This window comes from Phragmites australis, chromosome 3 (assembly GCF_958298935.1).
Source record: "Phragmites australis chromosome 3, lpPhrAust1.1, whole genome shotgun sequence".
Lineage (NCBI taxonomy): Eukaryota > Viridiplantae > Streptophyta > Magnoliopsida > Poales > Poaceae > Phragmites > Phragmites australis.
Genome location: NC_084923.1, coordinates 49,356,431 through 49,372,189, shown reverse-complemented (window position 1 = coordinate 49,372,189; position 15,759 = coordinate 49,356,431). Strand labels below are relative to the sequence as shown.

General features: G+C 45.4%; 3 protein-coding genes, 1 long non-coding RNA gene and 1 pseudogene across 5 annotated transcripts; 2 read left to right on the top strand and 3 right to left on the bottom strand.

Moving 5' to 3' along the window:
* Positions 1-304: 304 nt before the first annotated feature.
* LOC133913730 (uncharacterized) lies at positions 305-2,544 on the top strand. Its single transcript, XR_009909081.1, has 3 exons — positions 305-582; positions 1,141-1,239; positions 2,502-2,544. It is a non-coding gene; the product is annotated as an uncharacterized LOC133913730 (long non-coding RNA).
* Positions 2,545-3,209: 665 nt separating this feature from the next.
* Positions 3,210-4,235, bottom strand: LOC133913728 (NDR1/HIN1-like protein 10). Its single transcript, XM_062356957.1, has one exon. The coding sequence runs from the start codon at positions 4,134-4,136 to the stop codon at positions 3,501-3,503; it is 636 nt and encodes a 211-aa protein (XP_062212941.1). The 5' UTR covers positions 4,137-4,235; the 3' UTR covers positions 3,210-3,500.
* A 2,225-nt stretch (positions 4,236-6,460) lies between these two features.
* LOC133913727 (NDR1/HIN1-like protein 3) lies at positions 6,461-7,363 on the bottom strand. The gene has a single exon (XM_062356956.1). It carries the CDS (start codon positions 7,266-7,268, stop codon positions 6,630-6,632), a length of 639 nt encoding a protein of 212 aa, XP_062212940.1. The 5' UTR covers positions 7,269-7,363; the 3' UTR covers positions 6,461-6,629.
* A 1,421-nt stretch (positions 7,364-8,784) lies between these two features.
* On the top strand, positions 8,785-11,178 carry LOC133913726 (glycine-rich RNA-binding protein RZ1A-like). Of its 2 annotated transcripts, XM_062356955.1 has the most exons (4): positions 8,785-8,944; positions 9,743-9,855; positions 10,401-10,928; positions 11,081-11,178. In XM_062356955.1, exons 2-3 carry the CDS (start codon positions 9,745-9,747, stop codon positions 10,893-10,895), a joined length of 606 nt encoding a protein of 201 aa, XP_062212939.1. In that variant the 5' UTR covers positions 8,785-8,944; positions 9,743-9,744; the 3' UTR covers positions 10,896-10,928; positions 11,081-11,178. The 2 variants fall into 2 exon arrangements, with proteins under 2 accessions (XP_062212939.1, XP_062212938.1); XM_062356954.1 differs by having other exon boundaries at positions 10,401-11,178.
* A 1,219-nt stretch (positions 11,179-12,397) lies between these two features.
* LOC133910834 (abscisic acid 8'-hydroxylase 1-like) lies at positions 12,398-14,043 on the bottom strand (annotated as a pseudogene).
* Between the last annotated feature and the right edge of the window lie 1,716 nt (positions 14,044-15,759).

The following is a 15,759-nucleotide window of genomic DNA, read 5'->3' as shown; positions in this document are numbered from 1 at the left end:
GCATGGGTTAGGAAAGGGAAGGGGCTTTCTTTGTCGTCAGATTTAGAAGAGTTTATGGGAGAGGAATGTCAGTCCGGTAGAGTAGACTGGTGTAGGGACAGAGTGGCGGGGCATTTTGACTGAAGTTGACTGAAATATAGCATGGTCCTTTTTATTTTGGTTGTGCATCCCGTGCCGACGTGGAAAGCCCAGACCATCGTGGCCGGCACAGAAAATGGCGAAGGCCGAAAAGATACGGGTTTTTTTAGGCCCACAGAGAAGGGCCCAATCTAATGACACGAATAATCCTCCAAGAAATATTCTCGGAAAGAAGTCCTGAAGAAACTGAAAAATAGAGGGGAGAAATTGCACGAATATTTCAACGTCGTCTTCTCCGCAACTCTAAAACTGCAACCTATAATAAGTGGAGGAAGAGCGAGGAGAGGAATAGAGGCAGTCAAAGAGTGGTGGCTAGCAAGCTGGTATTCTGTCAATCGATCAAGAAATCGGAAGAACCCCAATTCCCTCCGTGGCTTCGCCCGATTCCCCTCTCCAAGACCCGTGTCGATTCCCCAACCAGCACCCGCGGCCTGAGATGAGACGGTAAGATTTCTCCTCATCATGCGGTAATTTTCGGTGGGGCGGTCGGATCTCTTAGTAACTCCCGTATAGATTCGTTTCAGTTTGTGGTAGGTTTTACTCAATGATCTGATGCGCCATAAAGTTAGGATTTTTGGGCTGTTTCTTGCTGATTTAGTAATTTCCCCATTTTCCCTGCTCTTTAGTGCATATCTTACCGTGGATTTTGTGACTCAATTCGTTGCTGGAGTCTAATTACGTATTAGCTGATCATTTAGTTACTTTATGTGCTCTGCTTAAGATTTATCATCCTCTTCTTCACGATCGTTGCAATTATTCAGGGCTGACCTGCGGTCAAGTCAATTGCATTGTAAAGTATATTGAAAATTGGCAGTAGTATTTCTTAAGCTAACTGATCAGTAATAAGAAATTCTGATGATGATTCTTTCACAGATAACAGATAGTCTCTACTCAGCTAACTATGGCATATATTTCTAGGTGCTCTGATTGCTGATAGGAGTGATGAATTCGAGGTCAATAGTTCTTATCTTCCTCCTGCTCATGCTTATTATCGCATCACAGTTCGAGTGGAAGCAGCAGATTGGTGAGGCCAAGGCGAATCCAGCAGCTACACGGCGGAGGCAACAGGCACTTGAAAGGGAAGATACCGTTAAAGAGAAAGTGAGCAACTGTACTCTTGTAAAATAGGTCTCACTTTAGTTGATTTGCTGGAAATGAGTCGCCATCTAAGCTCCACGATGTATCCGTACCATTTGTTGCATTGATAGTGTTTTGTTATCATGTTCCGAAGAAATTGTTTAGGTCATACAGTACCTCCACACGCACAAAACTTTGAGCACAGATATTGGAACCACCACCGAAGTGTAGTCTGCAGAAACTGACAGAAAATTTGAGCTTTTTAGTTCTATTGGACATTCATTTTGTCACGCAGTCAACTTATCAAACTGACTTTTTTTTGAAATTTTAATCACATTACTCCTCTATGTTTCTTAGCCCACTTCCTGGGTAGATCCTAGTGTTAAAGTTTTTTTTTTTGGAAAAAATAAGCTTTATTAACTCTCATTGTTACATCAAGCTGATACAATAACACAAGAGTTTACCCCTGACCTCGCATAACTATGATGCACACAGCCGCGATCTAACAAACATGAACCGATACATAAGACCCACACAAAGCAAAAGACTAACAAGATGGAAATACATCTCCTCTACAGATATTATTCTGCTTCTAGGGTTTGTATTAGGGTATGATATTTATGTGTCTTGAAAAAACTCCTGGGCATTTGTGGCTCAGCATGTACTATGATCCTTTATCTCATATTCTTCACATAGCTTGACAGTTTCAATGGTATGCAAGGTTGCTTTGCTTAAGAAGTCGAGTGATCTGTGGAGGTTTCATGTTATACCAATTTGTCCTCTTATGATATATTTGGAGTGTGGTGATTAGTCCTGTGACCTTTTTTCGCAACGGTTCGGTAGACGTGCAGTTGGCCTGAATGTCATGACTAGATTAGTTATTTACCTCTATTGTTTTACATATTTTTGCTGGCAATATCTTTGGTCCGTGATGGTAGAATGGGACACACAATTGCTATGCAGTTCTTGGGAAAAAGAAATGAAGAACAATGGCTGTTTGTAACATATAGTCCTAGCATTTGAGCATGATAAAAGGTGCACAGTATATTCATCAATTCCTTTGCACAATTGCACGCCATGCATCTAGTTTCATCTGTCAAGTGATTCCTGCACTAATAGTCTTTTGCCAAGTCTTTTTATTTGGAAGTTTCAGTATCGGTAGCTGTGAAAGCACGTGTCAGTGTCTGTAGCTACTGTCATCTGTAATTCTGTTACTCTTTCTTGTGGCAATTAAATTTTTATGGACTCAAATTATCACAGCTCATAAAATTATTTATTATGCACAGATAATATTGGCGCAAGAGAAAAACATTCAGCAGCTTAATGTGCTTATCCAGAGCCTTCAGCTGCAGCTGCTGCATTGCCGTGGCAGCAATAGTACTGCGCATACCAACTCAACTCAGTCAACTAGTAACAATGATGTTGAGGGACAAGGAAATGACCGATGATTGATAACCCCTCTGTTGACATAGGTAGTTTGCTTCAAAGTACAACCAAGGCAAGATCAGAAGCTTTTCGGGCAATTGAAACCCGTATCATCATCATCAAGTAGGCTGGTAGAGAGTCATGTTGATGTACTGGTATTGTGTACTTGACATTATCATCTCCTTTTCCCTTTTCCCTAGCTTGTACAGGGTTGTAGTATGTTGATTTAGGTTACTTTCTTGATTAAGATTCAAATATAATATGTGTGCCAGTCTTTGTTGTGATTACCCTCTAAACATATGTGTTCCAATCTGTATATGGAGGATAATTTCTTTGTGATGTTAGTTTCATGCTCTGCGTTTTCAGAGCTCTTAGTTTCGTGCAAGTTTTACACTCAGAATGCACCCCCCCCCCCCCCCAGTAATTTTTGTTCTTTGCCAGCGCTGTACTCATGCACTTCCTCCCTTTGTCATTGGTATATCGAACATTTTCGAACATTGAAGGGGAGAATACAAGAAAGAGATAAAGCAGCAGTCTCCAACTTGAAGCAAGGGATTGACGAATCACACTTTCCAGCAATGAAAAGGGCGCCAGCATGCTTGCACCCGTTCTTTTCTTGATTCGATTACACTTCTCTAAACATGTGTACGACATAGCTGTGCCTCGTCTCAAACATTCGAATTTTTTTCGATTGCTGCGAAATTCTTTAGAAATTTCCGCGGTCCAAACAAGCCGGGTACACTCCAAATCTTGCATCACGCATGGCGTGCAATACGATCCAATGATCACTCTGTACTCTCACGATGAAATGGAAAGCAGAAAAGAAAAAGAAGCAATAATCACATAGTTGCAGTAAACGATCAGCATCCTCTCTGCGATGACCTGAGCACCTCGCAGGTAGTCTTCTGGAAGACGACGCTGCCGGCGCCCGGCGCGGCGAGCTGCAGCTTGAGCGGGCACTTGGCCTCCAGCCTGCACCAGGTATGGTGCAGCTGGAACCTGACCTCGCCGGAGAGCCCCACCTCGACGTCGAACACCCCCTCGCGGCTCTCCCTCTGGTACTCCTTCACGCCGGCGCTTCCCAGCGCGGTGTTCGCCCCGTCGGCGCCGGTGTCTAGGTGGAACACGGCGGTCTTTCCCGCGGGCACGACGTACCCCGGCGATGCTAAGGCTTTGACGCGGTCGAAGCGCTGGCCGTCGAAGAGGTAGTCGGCCTCGAGGGAGCGGAACGTGGCGCCCATGGCCCAGTTGGGGTTGCGCACGGCGAGCGTGAGCGTGAGGTTGTAGGAGATGGATGTGGTCGGCGCGGTGGTGAGAGTGAAGCGCGTGAGGGAGGCGTCGTCAACGTCGACCCTGAGGTGGGAGACGTGGCCGTAGCCGACGATGAGCACGACGATGATGGTGATCGCGACGACGATGGCGAGGCCGACGCAGAAGCCGCACGCGAAGCGCCGGTACGGGCCGAAGCAGCCGCAGCACTCGGACTCGTCGCACATGATGACGGATCGAGTGCACGAAGATAGCTAGCTATAGTGTGTCTGTGTATGACGGTTATGGAAGTTGGTTGTAACTAGCTTCTTAGGCCCGTAGAAAATGCCTGTCCCTTGTTATATAGGTAGAGGGAGGGACCACCGGCGTTTAAGCATAAAAGCTATAAAGACGCACAATTCATTTCCAGCTCAGTCTATACGTAAGCGTATCATATCTCTTATATTTTTATCATCGTTTCATATAAAAAAATTAACTTAGATCTACTATATTTAGAGGAAAAAACTTATAAACTGACTTAGCTTATTTAAACTACTAAGGTGAGATTAATTTCATCAAATCTAAACATTTGGACCACATAGATTGCAACCAGAAACTCTATTAAACCGAGTATTATATTCTGAAGATCTAATTTGTTTAGAAAATAGTACAATATTAATTGCACGTGAGTCTTAGAAAGCATTCGTGTATGCAGGGTTGGACCCAGCGTACAATGAGTGAAGGCACGGCCCTCGCTCATTTTTTGTTTAAGGGATTGTAGGCTTTTTACTGTAGCCATAGGAGCCCAGAGAAACGAATCATAGGCCCATGGCAACGCTGCATACTTATGGTGTTTGGAACGAACATGCTTCAGCTGTCTGCTTTTGTGCGAAGTGCAAAGTGAAACCTGGTCGTTTCAGGTAGCTGCACCAGCTGCATGCGCCGTACAATCGATCACGCATTGCCTGCCTGCCTGCCTGCATTTTGATGGATTGCTATCGAACGTAAAGGAAACCGCGTTCTATCTATCCGTCATTTATGTATATCCATCCATATCGGTAGTAGATTCGTACGTATCATCGGCCTGAAAGTTATGTATTATTGCTTGTTGGAGGCGACGCGGGAGAACAACTGAAGGAACAATTCGCACATTATCAGGCTGTCTGCTTTGATCCTGTCCCTGGCCCTGATTCCTGACAGCGAGAAAGACCTTGGACCCGTCCGTCAACCAAAGCCAACCCATTAATCTTAATCCAGATAGAAATTGAGCAATGAAAGCCGATCACCTTGGTTGGGAGCTGCATCAGAAGCGCGTTGGCGTCAGATTTCGAGGAAGGTCTAGACGGAGACGGAGACAGAGACAGAGACAGATGCATACCACACGCTGCGAGCTGGAATCTGCCTAGTTCGACAGAGGCAGCTAACGCGTTGTACAGTGTGGGATGTGTGGGACGGCTAGAACCGCGTTTTGCTCTTATATAGAGTAGCAGATTAAAGCGACTAATACAGTAATGGATGCCTTAGGGCCTCTTTGGTCAGCCGGGTGCTTTAGAGAAGCTGTTTTTATTGATTTTTGATACAGATACAATATATAATATATATAATAGTAACATTGTCTTTTAAGCTATAAAAGCTTGACTTATTTCTAATTTCTAAGTAATAATAACAGTTTTTCTTCTCAGAATCCTTTTTAGGAACGGACTATTTAGTTCAGTTTTCTACTTTTAAATAGCAAAAGTCGAAAAAAATGAACCAAACAGTACCTTAGACCCTATTTATTTCAGCTCAGTATTATAATAAGCTAGCTTATTTATTCTGAGCTGAAATAAACAGCTAGCTTATTTGTCCAAATTATTATAAGCTAAAGCTCAGATTATAATAATCCTACAAGCTGTGAAAAAGAGTTTATTTTATTTTAGTCTTTTAGTATACTACCCATCAAATTTATGAGAAATTACCCGTCAATGTCACTCCCCCCACCTTACACCTAAACCCCCGCCTCTATCGAGGGCATTGCAGACTTTTATCAGTAATCCAGACTCCAATAATCTAGGTTATCAAACAACTCACAGCTTATTTTCCTTCAACTTATCATAATCTAATTTATTATAATTCATCATCTATAAGTCGCTTATTATAATCCTAAGCTGAAACAAATATGATCTTAATCATACGTTTCTGTGTAGGTATCAGTTGATTTTTTAGATGGAGGAGTGAAATTATCCCAGGCTCCGCATAATGGATGGATATGGCCGCAGGTATCAGTTGGTTGTCAGGGAAAATGGTAACACGTTTGCCTTTTTCTTTTGAGCACAGCACAGGCTTTTTCCTCACCCGAGCAGAATGTGGCTGGCTCTTCAAGACAACCACCTCCCTCTCCCTTCTCTCCTTTCGGAGCTGCATCTTTGACAAACGCATAGCCTCTGCTCTGTTTGGATTCGGGGCAGCTTGAGCTGAGCGGACCAGTTGGGTTTCGGGTTCAGAATCTTGGGTCGGGACGTCAGGTTGTATCAGCTGTTCTTCCCCTAGATGAAGAACAGCCTCAACAAATCACAACAGAAATCGCACAGAATTCCACATACTTGACACTGAATCGTTCCAATCATCCACGTAAGTACATACCAATTCGTCGGGAGCAATCTTCAAAGCAATCTCGAGGAAAAAAAAGAAGAATTTCGAGGAATTGTACAGCAAACAGTCAAGAAACGCAACAGAAATTGAGCTCTAGCTAGTCAGTGGTGCTAGCACCCGGACATCTTTGCCCGGAGGATGGTGCACTTGTTCCTCTGGAACGCGGTGGCGGCGACGTTCGGGTCGACGAGCTGCAGCTTGAGCGGGCAGATGACCACGAGGGGGCACTTGGCCTTGCGCCCCTTGTACTGCAGCACCGTGTCCAGCCTCACCTCCACGTCGAACTTCCCCGTCGCGTTCTCCGCGCTGAACTCCTTCACCCCCTCCGCGGACAGCTTGACGGGCTTGGCGACGCCGCCAACCGTCACGTGTAACGTGGCCGTCTTCCTTGCCTTGTTGTCGAACGCTGGCACGGTGGCGGACTCGTCGAAGCGGGTGCCGTTGAAGGAGAAGGCCACGGCGAGGGGGCCGTAGCTGATGACGCGGTAGATGTTGGGGTTCTTCAGCGACAGCGTGGCCGTGACGTTGTAAGAGATGTTGGAGTTCGCGGCGGGGTTTCCGGGGGCGAGCGCGAACCGCTGCAGCACGGCGTCGTCGGCGGTGGCCTTGGGCGGGTAGACGACGGCGAAGGCGATTACGAGGACGGCGATGAGGCCGCCCACGACGGCGACGACCAAGGCCCAGATGATGACCTTCGTCCAGCTGCAGTCGCAGTCGTCGTCTTTGCACCAGTTCTCCCAGAAAGCCATGGCTGCTGCTTCTGGCGGCGGTTTGGATGGGCGCGAATCTTGCGGGGGTGGCTCTGAGCCTCTTACTCTCTTGAGCTGGATCTTGTATTAATGGAGGGAGGGGGGGGGGGGGGGGGGGAAGACCACTTGGCGAAGTCGTCGGCTGGATGCATCCCTACTCAGAGGGCCCAGAGCATCCCCATCTCCCCATCCTAGAAACAGCAAGGTGACCGTTACCTTGTGGTCTTCCTCTCCCTCTCTCCGGCAGGAAATAGTGCCGTTCCACCGGCCGCCGGTTGGTGGTGGAGCATATCAAACTCCGGCGCGCCAACGGTGTGGGCGGGCTGTCCATATTAAAATGTGAGATGGTGAATAGAATCGTGATTTCAAATACGGTAGGAAAAGCAATGTAGCAAAGCTACTGTAGCAACGAGGTAGTTTTATTGTGCACGTTTTACTGTTCATGTTAGACTGTAACATAAATCCGAGGGCCAATGTGTAGGTCAAGCCATCAGGAGAGCATCTTGATTATGAAATTGTAAATTCCGAATGGATGGTGCTAAACAACTTTGTGTTTGGCCTTTTGGCAGCATGATGACAGGGAGGTGCAGAGCTGGATGCATCAAGTGGAAGTGGTGCCTGCATAATTGTACCAAGTCTGCTTGATCACGAGGGAAATGCGTTAATCAGTGTGCTTTGCCCATTAGTTTTTTTAATAGAAAAGTTAGGCTTATACCATTGCTTCAATTACGGTTTTGTTATTTTCCATCATTTTGTAATATTTAAGGCTCATACCACAGTTCCAAAAGTTATTCGGTTTATGCCACTGTAATCTCGCTCCATCAGTCTCCGTAACTATTTCGCAAACGTGTCAATCCAACGTATCCCAAAATCCCCAGAATACCCCCAGCCTCTCCATAGCACAAGGCTACGGTGGGCCAGCATCCCAGCCCACGGGGCCACGGCCCGCACGTGAAGCAGCAGCATTGGCGCGCGTCCGAGAGACCCAGCGCGCGGAGCAACGGCCGTAAAGCACGCACTGCGCTGGGGGCTGTTTGGTTTCGTCCCAAGGTAGCCCAGGGCATGTTTGCTTCAACACTTATAGATTGCAATCAATTTATAAATTAAAATAAATAGGTTGAAATATAAAAATTGGATTTTGGTGAAAGACGAATGCTTTGATAATACAGCTTTCACAATTTCTCTTTTTACAATCTATAATTAAAAACTATTTTTCACAACCCACATCTGAAACAAACGGGTCCTAAATACTTAGACGAGCTAATTATTTGATATAGAAATCGGCCGCCGACGATTTGGTCAAGGATAGTCGTGGACACGGAGGCGTGATAAACTAACCGTTAGCGTTCATCCAAACGACGCAGAAGGGAGATCAACGCCAATTTCATGAGAGCTCCAATCCAAACAGGCCCTGGCGCGTCCGGTTCGGTTCCTACTGCAAGTCGCAAACGGACCCGGCATCCGCACCCGCTACGCGTGTGCCCCGGGTCCACCTGTCGTGCTAACCTTGGAAATATCTCCGCGCTGCCGCTGGGATTTAGGGTTCTGGCCTGGCGGTGATTATTCCCCCATCCCCTTTACCTATAAAGCGCCGCCTTCTCCATCCAGACCAGTTGCTAAAAATAACGAGGCAGAAATCTTCGATTCGACGTGCCCTTCGTCTTCCTGGCTCACAGGTAGGGGTATCTATCGTCCCCGGGCTCTGAATTCATCGCTTTCTCGGTCAGATCTCTTGCTCGATCTGGTCGACCGTGCTGCAAATTTCCTTGGACTCGACGTAGTCATGATAGCTACCGATTCGTTCGGTTGATGCTTCTTTTCGTTTGGTCCTGTATGATTTACATCTATTCTACGGTTCTAGTCAGATTTGGTTGAGCTTTGTTAAGCCTACGAGTTCATGCCTCAGTTCTGATCTGAAGCTCGCTTCTCCTTTTATTTCGTATGACATGTCAAACGTCAAGTTACATGCGTACACTCATATGTTTAGAGTTGACCTCTTTGGTGCGTTGCTCTTTCGATGTGAACGTAGTTGCATTCTGTACTTTTTTTGGTGAAATTTTTACGTTTTCTGCAGATTTGCATCTTCGTTGACTTCGTGAACTGATTAGAGACTGGTTTTCTGCAAAATTAGTCGAGGGATAACTGATTAAATCAATTACCGTGACCCTATGCTTGTTTATAGTGGCTTCGTCTGTTGTCGTGCAATTCGGCTTGTATGAACTATCACAGTATCACTGGACTTCGAAAAATTAACCCTTTATAGGAAAACTTTGAAAATTTATCATAGCGAACGTTTTGTTGGTCGATTTGTGTTCCTTTTTTTTTTTTGTCTTAGTAATTAGTAAGGATGACTTAAAAATTGCACTGAACCGGCTACTTGTTGTAATTACCATAGAATCCGTAGTATTCTTTTTTCTATACGCTCTAGCTTCCTACTTGCTTATATGCTATGTGCGTCTGTTTATCTGCTCAAGAGATGGCTGATGTGGAGGAGTACCGTTGCTTCATTGGGAACCTGTCCTGGTCGACAACTGATGAAAGCCTCAAGGACGCTTTTCGCAAATTTGGCAACCTCACCGAGGCAAAGGTGACTTTATCTTTATTTTTATGGGGAATTATCTTTTTTCATTCATGTGATAATATCGGAGATTGTTTTGATAACTGTTGTATCTGGAATGAATTTAACCATCTTTTGCACTATAGAGTATTGTTAAATTCAGTATGCTTAAATATGTGTTTGCCTATCTATTTGGATTCATGTTAGTTTGTCTCCAAAGAATCTTAATCCTACTAAGCTTAATTTTAATTAAGCTGATCTAACATGAATTTTCCCCTTGCTCTATCTCCAATTTTTCTTGCCATAATCTTCGAAGGTTCCTAACAAATAAGTCTAGATATTAATACAGTTGTTATCAATAGTGATCTTGTACGTTATTTATTCCTGCCTTCCTCAACATCTTGGGATATATTTTGGCCTCCCTTAAGTTCACTGAATTGTTCAGTATTTTTAACTTCACATGTCTTAACATATACACACTGTTGTTTCTACAATTTTGCTTTATATTTTGTTGGCCACTTAGCATGGTCTTTTATTTATGGTTACTTTAAGTTTGTCTTGCTGTTAAAATTCAGGTGGTTCTTGACAAGTTTTCTGGCCGATCTCGTGGTTTTGGCTTTGTGACTTTTGATGAGAAGAAAGCTATGGAGGATGCTATTGAAGGAATGAATGGACTGGACTTGGATGGGAGGAACATCACTGTTGATAAAGCGCAGCCACAAGGACCTGGTAGAGACCGTAATGGTGACCGTGATTTTGATCGTGAGCGTGGATCTCGTTACGACCGTGGCCGTGACTATGGTGGTGGGCGTGCACCACGTGGCGGTGGTGGTGGTGGGGATTGCTTCAAGTGTGGGAAACCTGGTCATTTTGCTAGAGAGTGCCCATCTGGTGATGGCGGTAGAGGTGACAGATATGGTGGCAGAGATGACAGGTACGGTGGTGGTGGTGGTGGTGGTGGTGGTCGTTATGGATCCGATCGTGGTGGTGACCGATACTCTGGCCGCAGCCGAGATGGAGGCAGCTACGGGGGTGACCGTTACGGCCGTGACCGATCTGGTCCCTACTGAAGGCCCAGGTCTTGAGAAGTATGTTCCATCCAGGTATGGAAGTCTATCTACTACTATGAGGTTTGTTATCGTGTGTCTGGAACTTTGTGATCCTGTAGTTGGAGAATTATGATGTACCGTGAGAAATCAGTTGCTTGTTATAGACCGTATTACTGACCGGTTTATTATTGTTTCCTGCTTGCCAGGCATATGACTTGGTCATAGTGCTTGGTGCTTGGATCCTCCATGTTTGCTTGATATGCTATTGGCTGGAATCTAGCTTGTTAAAAGGTGGATTTTGTCACTGTGTGTTGATGATCCTGATCCTGATCTTAGTTGTGCTTATGGGGATTAACATAAATGCTTGGGATACGGGGGATCGGATGGCAAGTTGTTGTGTTCTCGTTTGTGTTCTTTTCGGGGAAGCAAGGGATCAACTATATTCTGCTTGAACACACCTACAAGAAAATCTCTCTGGTAATTGTTACCTCTTCTCAAAGCAAGCGATGAATCGTCCATAAGGGAAAATTAACTGGTAATCTTTTCAATCTTGTATCTTCAATATTGTGCTAACATGTCATTCTCAAATGACTATTTTGTTTTGGCAGGCTTCTTTTCAGTTATTTGTTCTCTTGTTCTGGATTGGTTACTACCGTCCTATGATCATTTCAGTTGTCTCGTATTAGTCTGGCGAGTTGTTCCATGAATGCAAAGAGATTATTCTTTGGTTCCATTCTATGATGTGCCATTAGCATCGAAGGACCCCTGCAGCGTAGCATACTGTTTCCACCTGTCTCTCTCTTGGGTGCCTACCTGGTTATGGTTCCTTTGACATGCTGCAGTGGCTGGCTCTGGGTTGTTTCTTTAGTTGCCCTGTTCCTTGTGACTGAGAGATCAGGGATCATACTTATGCAGCATGAGTGATGCTATCTGATTGCTGTTCCTTTTGACACTACCACCGGGACTAGCTGCTTGTGCCCTGTTTCCTGAATAACCACCACCTGCTCTTTTGAGGAGTTCCAATGTTGTTATGCTTCATCAACATCATTCCAGTTTTTGCTCGGTCACCTCATGGGATATATTAGACCTGATTTTGAGTATTTTTTTCCTAGTTCACCTTTTGGGGGAATGTAACGTAGGATCGTTGATGCTGTTGCCAATTGAGTTTGTACACAGTGCGTTTACATTCGTAGTCAAGACTTGTTTCATTTTTTAAACATCTTGGTTGAATCCAGCGGATTTGGTTTGTTTCGCGCAGTGCTACCTGCCGTGCTATGTTTTTCATGCGTGTGATTTGAGTCATTTCCTTGAACTCACGCCAGTATCTGTGCCGGCAAAATATTCAGCAGCTCATCATTTGGTTGCGCGAGCGTGCAGTACAGCACAACTGTAGACTATCTGACTCTATCGGTGATGATGTGTTGAATCTCCGTGTCTGTATCTTGGGTTCATTTCGCTGCGTGGAATTGGAGTTCCATACATGAACCAGCCGGAACTGTATGATTCGTGGAGGCTTACGTTTCCTAGAGCGCGGTGGCGATGATGGGGTACTTGTTCTTGGGCATCCGCACCAGCGTCGGCTGCACTGTGTCGTCGTCCTCCAGCGGCCTCCAGCTGCAACCACATCGAAACCAAGCGAGCATCAGCTGCACCTGCCGCCGGATCTCCTTGAGCTGCTGCTGCTGCTGCTAGTTTACCTGTACCGGCAGACGAGGTGGTGGACGAAGACGCAGATCTCCAGGCGTGCCAGGTTCATCCCAGGGCACATCCGCGGCCCGCTCCCGAACCCCAGGAAGCTGCACGGCTTCAGCGTGTCCTGCGCACGGAGAAATCATCGTCGGCGTCAGGCCGTCTCATCAGCTCGTGCTGGTAGCTCGTCAGTCTGCTCGTGCTGGCGTCTCATCTGAATGAAATGGAAGGATCAGTCTCACCCGTAGCTTCTGCAGGACTTCAGGGTTCTCTCCGAGGAACTTGATGAGCCACGTCACGCCCGCCGTGGTCGTGTCGTGCCCGGCGACGAGCAGGGTCAGGACGTTGTCCTTGAGCCGCGAGACCGTCAGCTTGTCCGCGTCGCCGCCGTCCCCCTCCTTGCCGTGCTTCCTCAGGAGTGTCTGAAGGACGTCGTTCCGGACCTCGCCGCCCTCCCTCCTCCTGGAAATCACCGAGTCCAGCATCACGTACATCCGGTTCCTAGCCTGCCCAATGGATCAAACAACCTCGCAATTAAAACCATGTTTTGATCATGCAAGCATTGTAAATTTATATCCTTTGATCGGAAGTACCTTGAGGCCGCGGTGGAAGGCTGTCCCTGGGAGTTTCAGAGGCAAGGACGCAAACGAGGACGAGATGACCTTGAAGTTTGCGTGGAACTTCTCCTGCTCCTCCCCATCCGGCTCCAAGCTCATCAGCATGTTGGCGATCACCTTCAGCGTGAACTGACGAGCAAGAAACCAAAATCTTAATCAAAATCTGAACAAAATCTTGTTCAAGATTTCAAGAAATAGCGTCTGCTTACAGATGAGGCCTCTTCTAGCATGAGGCCTCTCCCCAGCCATGTGTCCAGCGTCTGGACGGCGAGCTCGTTGATGAAGTCGAAGTACTTCTTGAGCGCGTCGATGGAGAGCGGTTCCCCGGTGAGCCGCCGCAGTTTCTTGTGCTCCTGTCCGTTGGTGGTGAGCAGGCTCGTCGGCCCCAGCACCTGCTTGCTGGTATAGAACAGGTTCAGGCTCACCACGCCGTCTTCCCAGACAGCAGGATCTTGGCCGCCTCCCTCCCGGTCATGAACACCGTGATCCTCCCCTGCACATACGTCTTGAACACTTTGCCAAACCTGACGAAGATCAAACGACACAAATCAAGATCTGATTTGATCTGTGATGCATTGCAGCATACATCTTGTGTTGCGTTCATAGCTTTGACTTGGAGCTTGTCAGTGCAAGACTCTCTGAATGTAAGGTGATTACCTTTTCTGCCTGTCACACACGAAGCTGAGTATGCCGGCTGGGCTCGAGAAGTCGGAGATGAAGGAGACGGTCTCGCCGATGATCGGCCAGCCCATCGTGCCAGGGATGTCCTTCATCTCCTTCGAAGAGTTTCGTGACCTCAACCAGATGAGGCCTGCACAGGCCACTGCCACGTCTACAAGTACAGGAGCTCCATAGATAGCCATGGCAGATGTTGAAGTAGCTCTGTCTTCAGAAATCTGCACAACATATCATTGATGTCAGGTGCTTATACATGTACCTCAAGATTTGTTTTCAAATCTCTGATTCCTCGGGAGCATCTTTATCTTTGTTATCTTTCCTTGTCATCGTTACACGCGAGGAAACCATTTGGAGGTTCTTTGTTATCTTTGTCGCCTTATTTTGTCATCGTTACATCGCTGAAGTTTCTTTAAAACTGGTCGGTTTTTCCTTTGTATTCATGCTCTAGTTGTCTTGTTTCTTGGGTGGACACATGTTTTGCACTAGATCGTCCTTTGGATCAAAGACTGAGTCATTGCTTTGCTAAATATTTGGTTATATTCCTGCGTATAATCTAAAACTTTTTGTGTTTCTTATGTAAGTTGGTGTAACATGGCACAGAGGAGTGACATTTGCACAAATCTAAGCTTTGTTTTGTGCCACAGCAGAGGCAGACGGGCCTTGATAAGGACTTGTTAATTGTTGTCATCACTTCATGAAAACAACATATTTCTGATAACAAAAGAACAAGCTTTCGACACTGGACAATCCACTTGGTAATAGATATCATTGTCTAACATGTTGTCGTTGTTCAGCCGAATAACATTTTTTAAGAGTACCGAATAACCTGTTATATGCCTGCCATTTGTGATGAGCAGCCGCAGCCGCAAGTGCTTTTACGTAGTTTATATCAAAGTCTTCACCTACTAAGATTTTTTATCACAATTTCCTAAAATTCGAGATATTCCATGGGAGAAGAATTTGATAACTGGATGGGGTCAATCAAGTGATAGTATCCACTGCAGTGCTAGGTCTTGTATTGTGTTTTGTGATCTGCGCTTCTGAAACTGAAATTCTGAAGCAGACTGGGATAAGTTTTGAAATAAATCACGATTCATGTGCCTGACACAGTAAGTTAGGAAATGTTGTCCGTTGAAAGTGCGACCAGAACATAAATATGAGGATAAAGAACGAGCCTTAGGCTTTAAGCATGCAGGCCAACCTTGACTCCAACTCCGACTCAGATCTAGATTTGGACTCAACACAATCTGATATTTGTTTTGAAAATTGTTTCGCGTACATGACTAATCTGACTATGGGGTTGTATCCATCGGAACAGTCTCAGAATAACCTTTCCAACAAGTATTCACACAACACAAACCGACTCCATGAGGGAGTTGTACAAGTTTTAATCCGAGCTTGTCTGGCGGTACCGAGTTGAATCCGAATTGACCTAAAATTTCCTTATATTTAATCTTCAAGTTTGAACCGACTTGAACCTGTGGAGGACAATAAAAGAAAGCCTCCCACATACTTGAAAAATCATGAAATATATGCCTATGATACTTAGATACATTACATGTTACTCACATTGAACCTTAATCTTCAAGTTTGAACCGACTTGAACCTGTGGAGGATAATAAAAGGAAGCCTTCCACATACTTGAAAAGTCATGAAATATATGCATATGATACTTAGATACATTACATATTACTCACATTGAACCGATCTGAATGTATATGGCTCCTCTTTTTACGTCTTTCTTGTGCGTATTGGCTCCAATAAAATCTTGCATGATATAGCATCAATAGAAGATAGCCTACTCTCCTCCTCCTTATCATGTTTTACATTAATGGAAAAAGTAGCACATCCAATATGAACAATTTTCAAAGCATTAGCTTTTGAAATATGTAAATCATTGT